The sequence below is a fragment of the Equus quagga genome, chromosome 20 (assembly GCF_021613505.1).
Source record: "Equus quagga isolate Etosha38 chromosome 20, UCLA_HA_Equagga_1.0, whole genome shotgun sequence".
Taxonomy (NCBI): Eukaryota; Metazoa; Chordata; class Mammalia; order Perissodactyla; family Equidae; genus Equus; species Equus quagga.
The window spans coordinates 42,961,288-42,979,636 of NC_060286.1; the positions used below are offsets into that span (position 1 = coordinate 42,961,288).

General features: G+C 42.6%; 1 protein-coding gene across 3 annotated transcripts in view; it reads left to right on the forward strand.

Annotated features, from left to right (window-relative positions):
• Positions 1–18,349, forward strand: part of TRAF3 (TNF receptor associated factor 3) — a 109,528-nt gene that overhangs the window by 63,441 nt on the left and 27,738 nt on the right. For all 3 annotated transcript variants that reach the window (XM_046647318.1, XM_046647316.1, XM_046647317.1), the window contains exons 4-7: positions 11,533–11,794; positions 13,907–13,958; positions 16,444–16,548; positions 17,609–17,776. In XM_046647318.1, the coding sequence (XP_046503274.1) occupies positions 11,550–11,794; positions 13,907–13,958; positions 16,444–16,548; positions 17,609–17,776 (570 nt within the window). In that variant the 5' untranslated portion in view covers positions 11,533–11,549. The remainder of the gene's footprint in view (positions 1–11,532; positions 11,795–13,906; positions 13,959–16,443; positions 16,549–17,608; positions 17,777–18,349) is intronic.

Genomic DNA, 18,349 nt, shown 5'->3' on the forward strand with positions numbered 1-18,349 from the left:
ATATTAACCTCTTATTTGATATATGGTTTGCAAATATCTTCTCCCAATTGTTAGATTTTCTTTTCGTTTTGTTGATGGTTTCCTTTGCTGTGCAGAAGCTTTTCAGTTTGGTGTAGTCCCATTTGTTTATTTTTTCTCTTGTTTCCCTTTCCCGGTCAGACATGGTACTTGAAAAAATCCTGCTAAGACCAATGTCAAAGAGCATGCTGCCTGTGTTTTCTTATAGAAGTTTAATGGTTTCAGGTGTTACATTCAAGTCTTTAATCCATTTTGAGTTGATTTTTGTGCATGGTGTAAGAAAATGGTCTACTTTTGTTCTTTTGCATATGGCTGTCCGGTTTTCCCAAGACCATTTATTGAAGAGACTCTCCTTTCTCTATTGTATGTTCTTGGCTCCCTTGTTGAAAATTAGCCATCCGTATAGGTGTGGGTTTATTTCTGGGCTCTCGATTCTGTTCCATTGACCTGTGTGTCTGTTTTTGTGCCAGTACCATGCTGTTTTGGTTACTATAGCTTTGTAATATATTTTGAAATCAGACAGTGTGATACCTCCAGCTTTGTTCTTTTTTCTCAGGGTCCTTTGCCTATTTAGGGTCTTTTGTTCTTCCATATAATGCCTTTAATATGCTGTTTGATTTGGTTTTCTAGTATTTTTTGATAGTCTCCTTCATTTTTGAAGGATAATTTTGCTGGATATAGGAGTCTTAGTTGATTTTTCTTCTTTCTTCCATTTGAATATGTCATCCCATTATCTTCTGTCTTCCATGGTTTCTGATGAGATAGCAACTCTTAATCTTATTGAGGAAATTCTTGTGCAGTCATGCACTGCATAATGATGTTTTGGTCAACAATGGACTGCATATACAATGGTGGTCCATAAAATTACTACCATATAGCCTAACTGTGTTGTAGGTTGTACCGTGTAGGTTTGTTTAAGTACACTCTGTGATGTTCACACAGTGCCAAAATCACCTAATGATGCATTTCTCAGAATGTATCCCCATTGTTAAGTGATGCATGACTATATGTGAGGAGTCGCCTCTCTCTTGCTACTTTCAAAATTCTCTCATTGTCTTTCAGCAGTTCAATTATCATGTGTATTAGTGTGGATATTTTTAAGTTTATCCTACTTGGCATTTGTTAAGCTTCCTGGATGTGCAGATTAATGTTTTTCATCAAATATGGGAAGTTTTTGTCCATTATTTCTTCAAATAGTCTTTCTCTCCCTCCTCTCCTTTCTGAGACTCCCATAATTTATATATCAACTTAAGTGGTGGTGTCCCACAGGTCTTTTGAGGCTCTGTTCATTTTTGTTTATTACTTTTTCCTTCTGATACTTAGCCTGGATAAACTCAATTGACTTATCTTCAAATCTCAATTGATCTGTCTTCAGGTTCTCTAAATCTTTCTTCTGCCTGCTCAATTCTGCTGTTGAGCCCCTGTAGTGAATTTTTCATGTCAGTTATTGTACTTTTCAACTCCAGAATTTCTATTTGCTTCCTTTTTTAAATTTATCTTTACTAATATTCTCTATCTTGTGAGACGTTTTTCTAATGATTTCCTTTAGTTCTTTGGACGTGGTTTTCTTTATCTGTTTGGACACATGTAAAATAGCTGATTTAAAGTCTTTTAAGTTCAGTGTCTATTACTTGCTTTTTTTTCCTGTGTATGGGCCATACTTCCTTGTTTCTTTGCATGCTTTGTAATTTTTTGTTGAAAATTGGACATTTTGAATATTATTATGTGGCAGATCTGGAAATGAGGTTATCCCCTCTCCACAGGATTTATTATTCCTGCTTGTTATAGTTGTTTGTGTAATGACTTCTTTGAGCTAATTTTGTAAACTCTGTCTTCGTTATCATGTGTGGTCACTGAAGTCTCTGTTCCATTAGCATAGTGGTCAGTTAGTGATTGGACAGATATTTTCTTAAGTGCCTGGAACCAAAACTATCTCCCAGGCTTTTCAGTTGGGGTCTGTGTGAGTGTTTGGGTATGTTTTCAACACTCAGCCAGGCAGCTCACAACTCTGCCTTAGCATTCACTTCCTGCTCGTGCAGAACCTAAAGGTCAGCTAGAGGTGAGGGCCCAGGGCCTTCTCAGGTCTTTCCTGAGCTTGCACACAACCCTGGTTATTTGCATGGCCTTCTAGATTCCTGGGAATATGTTGGAGCTTTTCAAAGCCCTTATCTCCCAGCTTTTCTTCTCAGCCTTTTGGCTAGTCCATCATTTGCCTCAACTGTTATTGATTGCCTCAGGCAGCAGCAACTAGTACATTTGCCTGTAAATGTTTTCAGTTAACCTTTCCCCGAGTAGCACCTTAGCACTGGGAGAGTTCTGAATTTCGTGAGGTAAAGGCAAGCCCTTTGAGCCAGTCTTCTACAGAGCCACAAGACAGGTTAAAACAAACCACCAAAATTCTTTGCAAATGACGTCTGTCCTGCTCCCCGCGCCACCCCATCCCACCACCAAGTACTTGTACCAAGATTGCGGGCTGTTATCTTCCAGGCCACCACTTCTCAGGGTGTGGAGCCAGGTACTGTAAAATGCCACTGAGCTCACTGTTCTTTCTGAGATTCAGCTCGTTTCTCTTGGCTAAGTGTTCCTCTGATTGCTGCAAGTTTGTAGTTAGTTTCCAGAGTTTTGAAAAAGTTGTTTCTGACAAATTTTGCCATTTTTTTCTTGCATTTATTGAAGGATGGGTTTTTGGAGTTCCTTAGCCATTTTTGCTGACATCATTCACTAGTCTGTTTTTGATGTGACCAATTTTGAGTTTGCCTAATTTATGTACACCCCACCTGATTCAGAAAGGATTTATGGTGGCTTACAAAGATAAGTAATATAAAAAGTACAGTAAACTATTATTGTTAATATTTGTTGTGTGTCTGTTGGTTGGAGAGCATTGTAATAAAAACTGTGCCTGCCCTTGTTGCTATTGAAAACTTTGTCCTACAGATAAAAATTTTGTTTCCTTTGGTGATCTTGAGGTTTTTACCCTTCCTGTTACATAGGTAGGAGGGAACCTGAAGCAGATTCATCTCAGTGGTTTCTTCTTCATGACTTTGTATGTGGTCTTAAGGTGATATACCACATTCGCAGCCAACTTCAGGAGTGCTCATTATTGTCCACCTCTGAGTTGATTGTGAAAAATTTGCCTCCACTAGTGGTTTTCCTAAATCCCAAACTCCCTTTTCCTCAGGACACAATAGTTGAGTATTTTTCTTATTTTAAGATTTAAAGACATTATTCCTATTGTCCAGTTGTTTTAGGAGGTGATTAGATGATTCTTACATTTCAAATGAAAACTGACTTCTTGTGGTGACAGTTGAGGGCTGGTAGAGCTTGGGATCGTCAGTAGACCTGAGTATCTGTCTGTCCACGAGTCCTGACACCTGCTGAGGTGTCTAGCTCCTGCTTTCCTTGGACTGGCTAAGGCCTACGTTGGTCATCTCACTGATACAAAAGATCACAGGCCTGCCCGCTGGGCTCTGCTCAGAGTTTGTGTCATTTCTATCTCAAGTAAGCTTTTGTTTAGGAAGAATATTTACTTTGAGCAATCTGAGTCTGCTTCACGTTGTTAGTGGCTCATTTGCTAGTTTTATTTGAGCAGATTATCCTTCTTTGGAAAATGTTTTTATGATAGAATTAGAGCTGCTTTCTATTTTGGTTTTATGTATACTGGGTTGTCCCTTTTTCATCAGTATCACCCGTGTGCTAACCTGAATATTTTTAAAAGACCAAGATATGGATAAATTTGACTACCTTAAAATTAAGAACTTTTCTTCACTAAAGGACATAAATAAAGTCAAGCCACAAACTGAGGGGAAGACATATAACTAATAAATATGACTAATATAGTAATGTAACTAATATGATGCATGTAACTAACAAGGATTAGAAGTCAGAGTATATGAATAACTCCTACAAATGAGTATTGTAAAAGACAATAACCCAGTTAAAAAATGACATGAAGACACAGTCAGGCATTTCATAGAAGGAAAAACACAAGTGGCCCATGAGAGTATTGAAAAGATACTAAACCTATTTAATTACCAAAGAAAAAAAAAGATACCACTGTATCTGGTAGGTTGGCAGAAATTAAGATGTCTGGTGATGCCCAGTGTTGGTGAGGATGCAAATGATCAGAAACTTGTGCCGCTTTGCTTTGGAGAGCAGTTTGGCCCTGGCTTGTAAATTGGCCAGGCATGCACCCTGCAAGCCTGCGGTTCCTCTGTGCTCTAGACGTAGAGTCCAGGGCAGAGACTGGCAAGCTCTTTCTGTAAAGGGCAAGATGGTAAATATTCTAGGCTTTGTGGACCACATACAGTCTTGTCACATAGTTGCCTTTGTTTTATTTGTTTGTTCAACTCTTGAAAAATCTAAAAATCATTCTTAGCTCAAGGGCCTAACAAAAATAGGCTACTGGCTAGATTTGGTTATAGAGCTTGCTACAGGTTATATAGCGTGCTAAACTCTGCTTTCCTGATCTAGAGTATAAACCCTAGAGAAACATGTAAGGGCCCCAAAACACATGTGCCAAATGTTCAGAGCAGACTGTTCGTAATATCAAAAACTGTAGCAGTGTGATAAGAAAATGGACAAGTACAGCATGGAATATTATACAGCAGCAAAAAAATCAAGTATATCTACTATATACAGCAAACATGGAGAAATATTTATAATACTGATGGCAGAGGACTAAATATGGTATATCATTTTTGTTAAGTTAAAAATGGGCAAAAGTTTGTTTTTTAAGAAGAAAAATAGGGTGGCCCAGTGGTGTAGTGGTGCGCCCTGCTTCGGTGACCTGGTGTTTGTGGTTTCAGATCCTGGACCTGGACCTACACCACTCATCAAACCATGCTGTGGCAGGTGACCTACATATAAAATAGAGGAAGATTGGCACAGATTTTAGCTTAGGGCCAATCTTCCTCACCAGAAAAACAAAACAAAAAAAATATATCTGATAGCAAGTGGATCATAAATACAAAGCTCAGGCTGACATTTACTGTTGGAGAGGCAGAAGGATGGCTGAGGAAGAGCACATAGGCAGATGGTGATTATTAAGTGGGTGACAGGTTCTGGAGTTCATGTTTTTGTTGTATTCTGACCTTACATGTATATTGCACGTAATCTTCTGTATGTATCAAATATATCACCTAATACCTTTTTTGAAAGGCAAGGAAAGATACCAGCCGAGGAATTCTAAGAACCCACCCACTTGTCCCTCTTGAAGCGATACTTCCTGTACCAGAGCTGTGCTGATCACCTGGGAGGAAAGGAGGCAGGTACCTCAGCAGTTGTGTGGTGACCACCAGCACAGCCCTTAAAGAGCTGTAATGAGCCTTTTTTGTTCTGTAACAATAGTGAGATTGCTGATACTGAGTGCATACTGTTCCTTCCCCATTGGGTCCTGGCACCCTTGTCAGAAATCAACTGACCATAAATGTAAGGATTTCTTTCTGGACTTTCAGTTCTGTTTCATTGATCTGTATGTCTATCTTTATGTCAGTGTCCTGATTAATTTGTAGTAAGTTTTGAAATAAGGAAGTGTGAGTCCTCCAGCTTTGTTCTTCTTTTTCAAGATTGTTTTGTCTACTCTGGGTTCCTGCATTTCCATATGAATTTTAGGTTCAGCGTATTAATTTCTGGGGGAAAAAACCCAGCTAGGATTTTAATAGGGGTTGAGATGAATCCATGAACAACCCATGAACATGGAGTATCTTCTCATTTATTTAGATCTTTAATGACTTTGAACATTGTTTTAGAATTTTCAGTATATACATCTTGCCCTCCTTTGGTTACATTTATTCCTAGATATTTTATTCTTTTTGATGCAGTTATAAATAGATTGTTTTCTCGATTTCATTTTTGCATTGTTCATTGCTAGTGTATAGAAATACAATTTTTTTTTTAAAGATTTTATTTTTTTCCTTTATCTCCCCAAAGCCCCCTGGTACATAGTTGTATATTCTTCGTTGTGGGTCCTTCTAGTTGTGGCATGTGGGACGCTGCCTCAGCGTGGTTTGATGAGCAGTGCCATGTCCGCGCCCAGGATTCGAACCAATGAAACACTGGGCTGCCTGCAGCCGAGCGCGGGAACTTAACCACTTGGCCTCGGGGCCAGCCCCTAGAAATACAATTTATTTTTATATATTGATCTTATATCCTGAACAAGTTCATTAGTTCAACTAGTTTTTACTTGATTCTTTAGTATCTTCTGTGTATAAGATTATGTCATCTGAAAATAGAAGTAGTTTTACTTCTTCCTTTCCAATGTGTATGCCTTTTATTTCTTTTTCTTGCTTAATTTCTGAGAAGGGGCTTTTTGAAAAAAGGCTTTGAGCTGTCTAAGATGAGGAAACAGCCCCATCCTTGTCAGACTTCCTGACCCCAGTTGGCAGGAGGATGTATCTTCTGTGTATTCAGTGCTGAAGAGTTTGCAGAGAGATTCTGCATGTAATATCTCACAGATGCCTGATAATGCTGTGAAAACTAGGGGTAGTGTCTGCTTTTCATGTGAAAAGAAAAGGTGAGGTTCAGAGGATAAGTGCTGTGCCTGAGGATCCTCAGGGAAGAAACACTGGGCCGGCCTTCCCACCCAGACTGACTCAGTGCCAGATGCCGTGCCTCCCCCCGAGCCCCAATCCCAGGTTCCCCTCCACAGCCACCTCAGAGTGCTGTATCTGCTGCCACTCCTTGTCCGCTTCTACTAGAATTGGAATTATGCCACAAGTCAACTCAGGAAGCCCGATTTCCCCAAAACAGATGATATCTTCCTCTTTTGAAGATCTGCAGCTCTCTAACTCTCAGGTGGTGTTTCTCACTCTGCTGATTGTTACACTGTTGACTCTGGAGCGCTCATGACTCCCTCAAAGATCTATCAAGGCGGGGACAGTCTCCTTCATCCCTGTGTCCCCTGATAGTCGAGGCCCAGAGCTGTGTACATTGTAGGTGCCCAGTGTGTTGACTGAAATAAAATGTGATTGGTTTGGCAAAGCTTTGCAGAGTTGCTTACCTGAGGAAGGGTTCTCTCACGCGTGTAGAAGGGCAGTGGGTGTGCCCTAGAGTGTTCCGGGGCTGTGCCTGCTGACGGGCTCCACAGGAGAACCCTGATGTTTGCACAACAACATGGCCAGCAGCACTCTCCAGAAAACACTGTCCAGGCTGAAACAAAGTGGGAAGCATCAGGGTTTAAGTGAAACAGGCTGTTGTCCTCCAAACTAATATTTAATAGTTTACTCACCATTGGAGGAAATATGCAATGTACAACCTTTTTGGAAGGCAGTTTGGCAACAGTTATAATATTTTATAATGCATATCATCTTTGACCCAACAGTTCTGTTGCTATATGCTTACCTAAATGTACAGAGATACATGTTTAGGAATGTTCAACGAAGATTGTCCATAATAGCAAAAGATCAAAAGCAGCCTAAATCTCCATAAGCAGCACTGGTTATATAAGTTGTGGCAAACCGTACAGTGGAGTGCTATGCAGCCCTTCAACATAATGAAATGGTCATTATGTGCTGGTCTGTAAAAGTGCCCAGGATACACTGTTGGTGACAGAGAGCTGTGGGTTAGTTTGCATGTGTGACACAGTTTGTGTAGAGGGAAAAAAAGAAAAGACATGTTTTCTTATACGTGCATTTGCTGTTTCTAGACATCTGCACAGGTGCACAGACTGCCAAAAGGGAGTGTCTACCTCTGGGTAGTTGCAGGCAGGGTACCTGGTACTTAATCTTTTCCCTTTACACTCCCATGTCTTAGTTGTTTGTTGTTGTTTTCTCTGAGAGAATATACTCTTGTAATATAAATGAAAATCCTGTCGTACCCCCTCATGTGTCATGCATTCTCCACAGCACCAGGCATATATAGTTTCAGTTTTAGAGTCTTATATTTTAAAGTATATGACACCAGGGCCTGGCCCCATGGCTGAGTGGTTAAGTTCGCGCACTCTCCTTCGACAGCCCAGGGCATCACCAGTTCGGATCCTGGGCGCAGACTTGGCACCGCTCATCAGGCCATGCTGAGGTGGCGTCCCACACAGCACAACCAGAAGGACCTACAACTAGAATATACAACTATGTACTGGGGGGCTTTGGGGAGAAGAAGAAGAAAAGAAAAAAAAGACTGGCAGCAGATGTTAGCACAGGCACCAATCTTTAAAAAGATTTTAAAAAATAAAGTAAATGACACTATTTATAAATATCACAAGTTAACCCAACACAAATGGAACCATTTTGAACTGTTGCTTTGTAATACTGTTTAGATTATAAATTGAGATATAATTCACATGCCATAAAAATTACCCATTTGAAGTGTGCAGTTTAGTGGTTTTCAGTATAGTCACAGAGTTGTGATGTCATCACCATTATCTCATTCCAGAACACTTGCATCACCCCAGAAAGAAACCCTGAACCTGTTAGTACATGCTCCCCCTCCCCCAGCCCCTAGCAACCATGAATTTATTTTCGGGCTCTGAATTTGCCTGTTCTGGACATTTCCTGTATAAGTAGTTTTCTTATGCTTCTTTTTCCTCACCTGTGACTATTGGGTGAAGGAGGTCTGGTGTTTTCCTATTCCTGCTGCCTAAGCACTACAGGGCCTCTTTCCCTCCTTCCCTGGCGGCTGATTCTCCAGCCAGCAGCTTAGCTCAAGAATGGGCCATGCATGGGACAGGATGCAGGGATGCTGGGTAGGGTTGTGAGAGATACCCGGTAGCCCATTCTAGAGATGCTCATATCAGTGCCCCACATTACAGCTAAGTCCTGACAAACCTGCCAGCTGCGAGCTGTCCTCTGCCCTTTAGGGCAAGGCTGCTGTGAGGTTTTTCATTTGTGTGCTTGGGATACCTGTGTATCTCTCTGCTTATCTTAAGTAACCTGTAAAAACAAAGGATCCAAAACTATATTCTTTCTTGTTTGTACAGAGTGTGACATGTTATAGGTAAATGAACATTTATGATTTATCATTAGCTTATGCTATTTGTCCCTCATATTTGAAATAGGAATTCGCCTCCTAAGAATCAAACATTTCTCATTAAAAACTGTTTATTCTATAGGATAAAATACTAAACCAAAGTTGAAAGTAGTTTATAATCTAAGCAGGGGTTTTCAAGGCATGAAGCTGAAAGATCAGATTTGAAAGCTGAAGAATTTCCTTTCTCTGGAAGAGTCGGCTCTCACAGAAATACAGTTTAATACGAGTAGCTCAGACTACACCTCTTCTTCTGTCAATTCTGCAATCGTGTGTTAGCCCCTTCTACCCATCAGGCACTATTCTAGGCACCTGGGGTTTGTCAGTCAACAAAACAGATCAAAATTCATCTTATCAGGGAGCTTATGTTCTACTGAAAGGAGAGAGACAATGAAGAATAAGTTTGCAGTCCCAGAAGGCAGGAATGCCGTGGAAAAGGCACAGCCATGGCAAAGGGGGTCGTGTGAGTGGGGTCAGCCAGGGTGGGCCTCCTTGAGAAGGTAGGAGGTGCATTCCAGGTGGGGGTGCCTGGGGGCTGGGAGTGAGCCTAGAGCATCTGCAGAACCATGTGCCCAGCATGGAGGGCAGGGAAGGGTGTGCGTGGCCAGAGGTAGGGTGGCTGGAGGACAGCAGATTGACCCTTTTCTCTGACAGGCAAGGTTAGCATCGGCACCTTCCTACTTAGCATCTTAATGAACAGGTTCTGATCAACAAGTTTGTGAGCAAAAGGTTGCTGGCCTTTTGAGGTCATTTTGAAAATTTTGGGGGGGGTTTTACAAATAGATTTCACAGAACACTCCCACACTTTGCCACAGTAATGTTCTATTTTATTAAAACTAACCTGAGTGTGGCTAGAACACCAATTCGTTTATCTGTCAAATGGTCTGCTGCTGGCGTTAGTTCCTGTACATCCCTAGCCTTGAATTGCCCATTCTTTCAGCCTCACAAGAGGCAGTGTGAGGAACAAGGCTTGCAGAGAGTGGGCCCTGCACCAGGTCCACCTCTGAGTGCCCTGTGCTCTGGGCTGAGGGGCTGCCTCCCGTTCCAGCAAACGGGGTGTGCAGCCACACCCTAGCACCAGCTCACGGCGAGCCTCACACTGAGGAGAGAAGAATGGGGATGGCGGATAGATGCCCAGGACCTCCTGAGTAAGAATTTGGTCCTTATTCTTGTAAGTATTAGAAGTAGATTGAGCAGGAGTACAATGTTGTTTTGAGAGAAACTTCCTCTGTAGATGCACCAGACACACTACTGTGCCCCTCAGCTGGCACGGCTGCTCAGGCTGGGATCTTTGTGGCTCATTGCCAGGAGCTGCTTACTCTGCCTGTTGATGGGAACTTGAGGTGGGAACAAACCATCTGTGCACTTGTCACCACGTGCAGTAGGAGAGCCTGCCCAGGTGGGCACAGGAGACTTGTCCAGTGCCAGTGTCCCGTCCACTGGCGCTGACCCTGGGCATGAAAGTACCAGTAAATCCGTGATGGACCCACCCCAAAGCTCTGTAGTGCACAGTGCAGCACCCATTGTTGTAGGGTTAATGAAGTGAGGTGGGGCTGAGTGGGCACAGGCAGAAGGCAAACGCCAGTCATGACCTGCCAGATCAGGGCACTGTGGCACACTCTCGTGGGGTCTCATTGTGGAAAGAGTAGCACTAGGAGTCTGCAGACACCATCAACCAGTAAGTGCTGTTCTTGGAATGAGAGATGGAGTCCTGATCACAAGCTTGACTGCAGTGCCGTCGGAGTGGGAAAGGTCACTTCTGAGTCATACCATCAGATTGTCCTCAGGCAGTGAGGCTAACTAGGAAATAAAATTGGCTAAGAATGGCTGTTGCTTTGGTCAGAATATCAGAATGAAGACATAGAAACAATCCAAGTGCCCATCGACTGATGACTGGATAAAGAAGATGTGGTATATACGATGGAATACTACTCAGCCAGTAAAAAGACAGAATCATCCCATTTGCAACAACAATGGATGGACCTGGAGGGAATTAGGTTAAGTGCAATAAGCCAGACTGAGAAAGACAAACACCAGATGATTTCACTCGTATGTGGAATATGAACAAACACACAGCCAAAGAAAACAGTTCAGTGGTTACCAGGGAAAGGGGGGTTGAGGAGGCACAGGGAGTGAAGGGGAACACTTATGTGGTGAGAGACAAGAAACAATGTACAACTGAAGTTTCACAATGATGTCAACTATTATGAACTCAATAAAAAATATATTGGAATGATGCATCCAAATTGAAGTTACAGCACAGCAAAGTATTATCTGTATTTTAAAGAACCTTAAAATACAATTTGCACCCTTTAGAAAGTCTTTTGAGTAGTAACATTAACAGTAGTATTTGGGTAAAGCAGAAAGGAAGGAAGCACGTTGGGTCGTCTGTTGTTCCCATCACGTTAAAATCAGGAAAGGTTCTTGTGTGTTACTTAAAACTGAAAGAAAAGACCTCCTAGACTCTTCGGCTTTTCCAGAGCTGTGTTGGTAGTTTCCTTGCGCAGGACGATGTGATTGCACCTTAACTCAGTTACTGTTATTTTCCCCCCACAGAATTTCTCTTTCCTAAGATGGAGTCGAGTAAGAAGATGGACTCCCCTGGCGCCCTGCAGACTAACCCGCCGCTAAAGCTGCACCCTGACCGCAGCACCAGCACGGCAGTTTTCGTCCCTGAACAAGGAGGTTACAAAGAAAGGTTTGTGAAGACAGTGGAGGACAAGTACAAGTGCGAGAAGTGCCGCCTGGTGCTGTGTAACCCAAAGCAGACTGAGTGTGGACACCGCTTCTGCGAGACCTGCATGGCTGCCCTGCTGAGGTAGGCGCCCCGACCGCCCTGGTTTGGGTTCACTGTGTATTTCAGCTTCTCCAGTCTCGCTCTTCCACCCGCTCCTTCATTTACTTCTCTAAAAAATAAACTCAAAAGGTTGAAAGCTCTAAAAAAGCCCCAGTAGAATTCTCAGAGCCCAGCTTGTGAATCATTTAGGGAATGATTAGGGGATGATGTGAGTGGGACCTCACATTTGAGTTTTCTGAGGCCTCTGTGACCTGCCACCTGGACTGCCCAGCCCTGTCCTGGAGACTTCTCTCTTCTCTTCCCCAAAGCACCTCCTGTGAAGTCTCTCCTGTGCCTACTGCCTTCCTGATGGCCCTGGCCACTCTGTCCCTGGTATCCCCGATCCGTGTTGCTGAATTTTGCCTGAGGAGCTCACAGTTCATGTAGGAGACACATCCATCAGCAAATGACATAGGAGTCCTTAAAGTGCAGGTGCTCTTGTGGGGAGGGGTTGAGCCAGCAGGAAGGTCAGCAGAAAGGACTGGACATGTCCCTCACCCGAGTAGGAATCCAGTCTGTGCGTGTTTACCCAGCACACGCACTGAGCCCTTGGAAGCCCTTGTCAGCTGAGTATTGATGCCATTTTAGAATCATAAGGGGAGTCAGCGAGGCAGACTGGAATTTTACAGCAGAAATAACATTGGCCAAGAAAGCATCTTCGTTCATCTCACAGATATTTTCTGGGCATGGTGCTGGGCACGGGGGTCACACCAGGACATGCTGAGACTTGCTCCCCATCATCAGGGCACACGGGCCTCGGAAGGCTGCCCCACTTCTCTTCCTGATTTGCCACTGAGGACACAGCCCTTGATGGCCACACAGCAGCCAGCCTCCCTCTCCTCCCACCCTCTCCTGGGTGCTTCTGGCTGTGGTCGTATCCGCTCATCTCAAACAGTGGGCTCAGTTTCACCCACTTGTGAGTAAAATAACTCCTGAGTCGAGCTTAGTGAAGGCAGAGTAGACTCAGAGCACCTGATTTCCCTTAACGTGTGAACCTGGACTGCAGCTCTGGGCCAGGGGGAGACCTGCTTGTCCTGCTGGGCCCCAGGGGAGGGGGGATCCCAGGGGCTCTCCTCTTCTGGTTTCCGTTCTTTCTCTGCTCCTGGGCTCTCTTCCTGTTCTATATTTTCCAGGTGTCAGGGGATCCCACCCAGAAGATTCTTAGCCCTGGGGTCTAAGGATATGAAAAGATTGACATGGTTAAAACAATTTAGCACAAGCTGCATATTAATGTAGTCTAAATGAGTGAGCTTTTATTTTGAAATTTTAATTTCTTCCCCCATCAGCCCTCAGCTCTCCTGCCCGCATCCAGGCTTGTGGAGCCTCCCGCCGCTGCTCACGGCGCCAGCACACGTGTGCCTGACCTTGTCTCCTGCTCTCTGAAGCCTCCACTGACGTTCCCTGGCCTGGACTCCTGGAGTCCTTGGGCTGTCTAGGACAGAGGCCATGGAAGTAGAAAGGGCTCAAACTTAGTTTTTATTTTTAATCTTTAGGAGGTAGTTTCCAGACACAGGATGGGGTAGAAATCAAGTCCAAAAAAGACAAAGTGGGAGCAGTGGCTCATGTCCTGAGTTTGAGGACTAGAATAATACAGGAGACTAGGGTTTCTTTAGACAGGTTCAGTTTTAAATTCTTATACTGTTAACATGGGTGGAATTGCATTGGCCTTTCAGTATACCACGAAGAAAATTAGTTTGTGGAGAGAATACTGGCTGTGTTTATAAAGCAAGACCATTTAAAGGCTCTCCCAGTAAGCTCTGGACACTCACACTGAAGAGCGCCTCCACAGAGAGCTAGTTTTAGTTTCTGAAAAAAAAATTCACTTTTAATTGAAAGGGGCTTTCCAAGTGGGACTAATCTAAGTTGTTCTGCTTAAAAACTTCCTTATGAAAAATTACCATTAAAAAAATTTAGCCCTTTTCTCCCCTGGCTTTGTATTTAAACTAAATTTGCCATGGCATCCTGAAGCTCTGGTTGTTGCTCTGAACCTCACAAGGCAAGTTTGACCATAAGGTGAGCTGTCCACCGCATCTCGTGGGTTCAAATGAGAAAGGGGCTTCCACCTTAACGTGTTTGTTATGTGTTTCCTCTCAGCTCCTCAAGCCCAAAATGTACTGCGTGTCAAGAAGGCATCATTAAAGATAAGGTAGTCTTGGGTTTTTAATGAATTATTTTGTCAAATGTTTTAAGCTGGTAGTACTTTCCACATAGTTTGCATCCAGCGCTCTGAAGATCCAACTGTATCTCAGAGTTTGTCAGCTGGTGCAGCAGGGTCAAGGCAGAGGACCGTGTCGTGTAAGCACCTGGACAGACGGGCAGATCTGCTCCACAGCTGCCCAGCTCTGTAACCTCGGGGAGTGCTTCACCCACTCTGATCCTGTCTCCTCACCTGTAACAGTAACGGTATCACCTCCTAAGAGCCCCAGGACGTGTGGGAGGAGTCCAGGAGTTGGTGTAAGTAAAGTGCAGAGATGTGTGCTGTCATCTAGGGTCTTTACCCCAGACAGCTTGTACTCACCTCTTAAAACGGTGCTAGTCTGAGGGGTGCTATTGAATGTGCTCTTTGTCTGCCCTCCATGCAGTATCTTGAAGTCATTAGACACATGAGATTTCAGTCCCTTCCTGCTCCCACGTGATGGTGTGTGCCAGTAAGAACTCATGGGTGTCAGTGCGGGCTCTCAGAGCATAGTGGGCCACCCGGGTCGGCCACCAGCTTCCCTCCTGGGGCTCTGATCCTCTCCCTCTCATGGCTTCTCTGTGGTCATCCACACACTGCCAAAGCCTGCCAGGCATACATTTAGTTTGAAACAACTCATTCTTAAAGTACTTAAAATATTAATAAAAATGTATGGTTCCAATATTTTGATTAATGAATCTAAAAGTTTTTTAAATGTAGGTCATTAAATTGTACAATAAAATTTGTGCTCTGGAGCTCTCCTGTCTAAAGCACTTTGTAGACTGAGTTTGTCGTCAGGGCAGCTCGGTGAGTGCAGTGACTTGAGGGTTGCTGGCAGTAGGTGACCCTGGGCTAGCAGAACCAGGGTGTCTGATGTAACCTACCCTGGACAGTTTAAGCGACGGAAATGGCCAAATATCCATGTACCTTTTCTTCCTTAGTGTTTACCTGCTGCTAAAGACTTCAGTAACAGGTATTGTTTTTAAGAAAGACAAATTACTTAACTTTACTGTTTATCTTAACATGAGAACTAACCTGTTAACTTGTTAATACATATCTAACCAATGTGATTGCGAGAGAAGGCTGAAACAATGGACTAAGGTGATTTTTTTAGGGTCTCCATTTCATTCTTCAGAATTGTTATCCTTATTTTTCAATGGCATTGATAGCTTAAGAAAAGTTACTAGTTTTGCTGAAGAATCATAAATGAGAATGACTAACGTCCTAGCTCTTCATGGGAAAGAGGGGCCCCAGGAGACAGATCTACCCTCAGCAGGTCACTGATGGTGGGACCCACCGTGGGGCCTTGGGTCTACTAAATGGGATAGTTGCAGTAAATAATATGAGATCTTTTTAAGCTCTAAAATTCTATACTTATAATTATTCTGATGTTTTTATCTATAAAGTTAAACTCAAATGACTTAAGAAACTTAGTGGCGCAAAAAAGCAGCTTATTTCTTACTGATTAAAAATACCTATTTTGTTGACTTTAGTATCATAAATTATGACCTTTTAAAAAGAGTCATGTTTATAAAGGATTAGATTTGACTCCAAATTAGTTTATTTTTAACTCTTAACAGCTGTTGATTCTGTTTCTTTGCCTGAGAAAGGCATATTAAGGTTCCTGTCTCTCTTTCCACTGTTCTAGAGTGTTAATATGTGGGAGTTTCTTAGAAGTGCCTGAGGACTAAGACGGTGGAAAACGTGTTGTTAGAAGGAGCGAGTGTGCTTGTTTTCTAAGGGAAAAATAATACTAAAGGAAGGAAGTTTTTCATTTTCAAACGGAAACATTTTCACTATTGGATTAACCTCAGTTTTTGCAATATATATTTAAGAGAGTTTTTCTTTTAATAGCAAGCTAATGCCTCCTTTTTGGTGAAGAATGAGTTATGAGTTACATAACCTTAAGAGAAGGAGCCAAAATAGATGTTCTTCACAGCATCTGTAAGCCCTCGTCTTCACGGTAGTTCCTCTGTTCCTCTAGCAAACGTCAAAGCCTAAGAAGGCACTGAGTTGCAGCATGCTCTACGCTTGTCCTTGATAGGAGGTGCGCCACCCACGGCCGCCTTCGCAGCGCTGGCTCCTGGGACTCCCCAGAGTCCAAATGTGAGCTTGGTCCTGCTCTGCCCCCTCCTTGACGTTATGTCATAGTTCATCCAAAATGTTTGAATGTCCCAAAATGATCTTTAATTTCGCAGTATAACTTGTTTTCTTTTGGCTTATTTAATAGAAGATGGTAGTTAAGGTTGTATTATTTAAATTGTCTCTCTTAGTAGGGGTAACTCCTTCATTCTGCTTATAGAAATTAGAAATTAAGATGGTCCTTAATGCTTTCTGAGGTCCACTTAAGAGGTGCTCTCGTGATTTTTTTAAAGTGGTTTTGCCTTGCCCTAAGTAGCGGCATGTGGAGATTAAGAAATATTAATCCTCTAAAATAACTGTCTTTCAATTTCAGGTGTTTAAGGATAATTGCTGCAAGAGAGAGATTCTGGCTCTTCAGATATATTGTAGGAATGAAAGTAGAGGTTGTGTAGAGCAGTTAACCCTGGGACATCTGCTGGTAAGTACTGAAGTGACAGGGTGGGTTTTCACATTAAGAAATACAAGTCGGGGCCGGCCGGGTGGCGCCACGGTTAAGTTTGCACGTTCCACTTCGGTGGCCTGGGGTTTGCTGGTTCAGGTCCCGGGTGTGGACATGGCACCACTTGGCAAGCCATGCTGTGGTAGGCGTCCCACATATAAAGTGGAGGAAGATGGGCACGGATGTTAGCTCAGGGCTAGTCTTCCTCAGCAAAAAGAGGAAGATTGGCAGGAGATGGTAGCTCAGGGCTAATCTTCCTCAAAAAAAAAAAAAAAAGAAATACGAGTCACTGGTCAGCATGATGTGGCTCCTTGAGACCATGATTACATTAATCTTTCAAAATACATCCAAGTATGAAAGTAGTCAAAGCCGTTTAGTTATGAAATGTTATTTTTTATGACGTCACTGGATGAATTGTCACCTGTTTTTTAAACACCCTCACCCTGTTTAGAACAGAAAGAAGTCTGAATTGAATTTTAATTTTGGAAGGCCCATTAAATCTTCTCTTTTTTTTACCATGAAATTCTACATAACTTCTTAAATTTTTTTAATTCGTATCATATTTTATCCTGAAAGGATATTTGAATTGGAATAAAACAAAGTCCTTAGCAGATAACCATCCAGGAGGAAGAGTTGACTTTTATCCTTTAAAAGCAATGTGGTTTGAGTAATCCCTAAATAGAATATGAAATTCAGTGTCTCTTGATACATTTGTCACTCTTCTCTGTGAAAAACTGGCCTAACAGCAGATAGAAACATTGCTGCAGGATTTAATTGCATAAAGGCCAGAATCTGGTATTTCTGATTGAATTTTTTGCCAGTTAAGAACTTTGACTGGCCCTGTGCTGAGTGGTTAAGTTCGCGTGCTCTGCTTTGGTGGCCTAGGGTTCACCGGTTCAGATCCTGGGCGCAGACCTACACACCTCAAGCCAGGCTGAGGCAGCGTCCCACACAGAAGAACTAGAATGACCTACAACTAGGAGGTACAGCTATGTACTGGGGCTTCGGGGAGAAAAACTTCAAATCCTCTGTCTTACAGGTGCATTTAAAGAACGATTGCCAGTTTGAAGAACTTGCGTGCGTTCGTCCTGACTGCAAAGAGAAAGTATTGAGAAAAGACCTGCGTGATCACGTGGAAAAGGCCTGTAAATATCGCGAGGCCACATGCAGTCACTGCAAGAGTCAGGTTCCAATGATTACGTTGCAGGTGCAGTATTTTCTTGTTTCACCTACTTTCCCTCTATCCAGATGTAATTTGTCCACAGAATAGCTTTTTAAATGACTATTCTAACAGGAATAAAGAGAAAAGATAGCAGTAAATATCAATTTTCATCTGACTTTATTTCAGAGTTAAGCTTTATTTGTTTTGCCTGTTTTGATTTATGTAATTGAGTTTCCATTGCCTTGATTGACTGTGAGTGCCCAAAAAAATGAAGACTAATTATTTAAAAAAGATAGAATTTTTCACTTGTCCCAGGGAATGGCCTCAAAATCTTATTGGATTGTTTCATCTTTTCCAACTCTGTGACGTAACTGTCACTCAACAGGGTAATTTATCCTGCAGTATTGAAGTGCAGCTGTCTGTCGGGGGAGAGATGAGAATTTAACCTTTTTTCATACATCGATTATCTGGCACAGTTGTACATTGTACGCATGTTAGAATCAGATCACTTGTCTGTAAATTAGAGAGAGAGATTGGGGGTGGAGGACAAACTATAAAAACAATCAATGGTGTAGTAACCCTCAAATATTTGTCCGTTTGTTGAACAAGTATTTACTG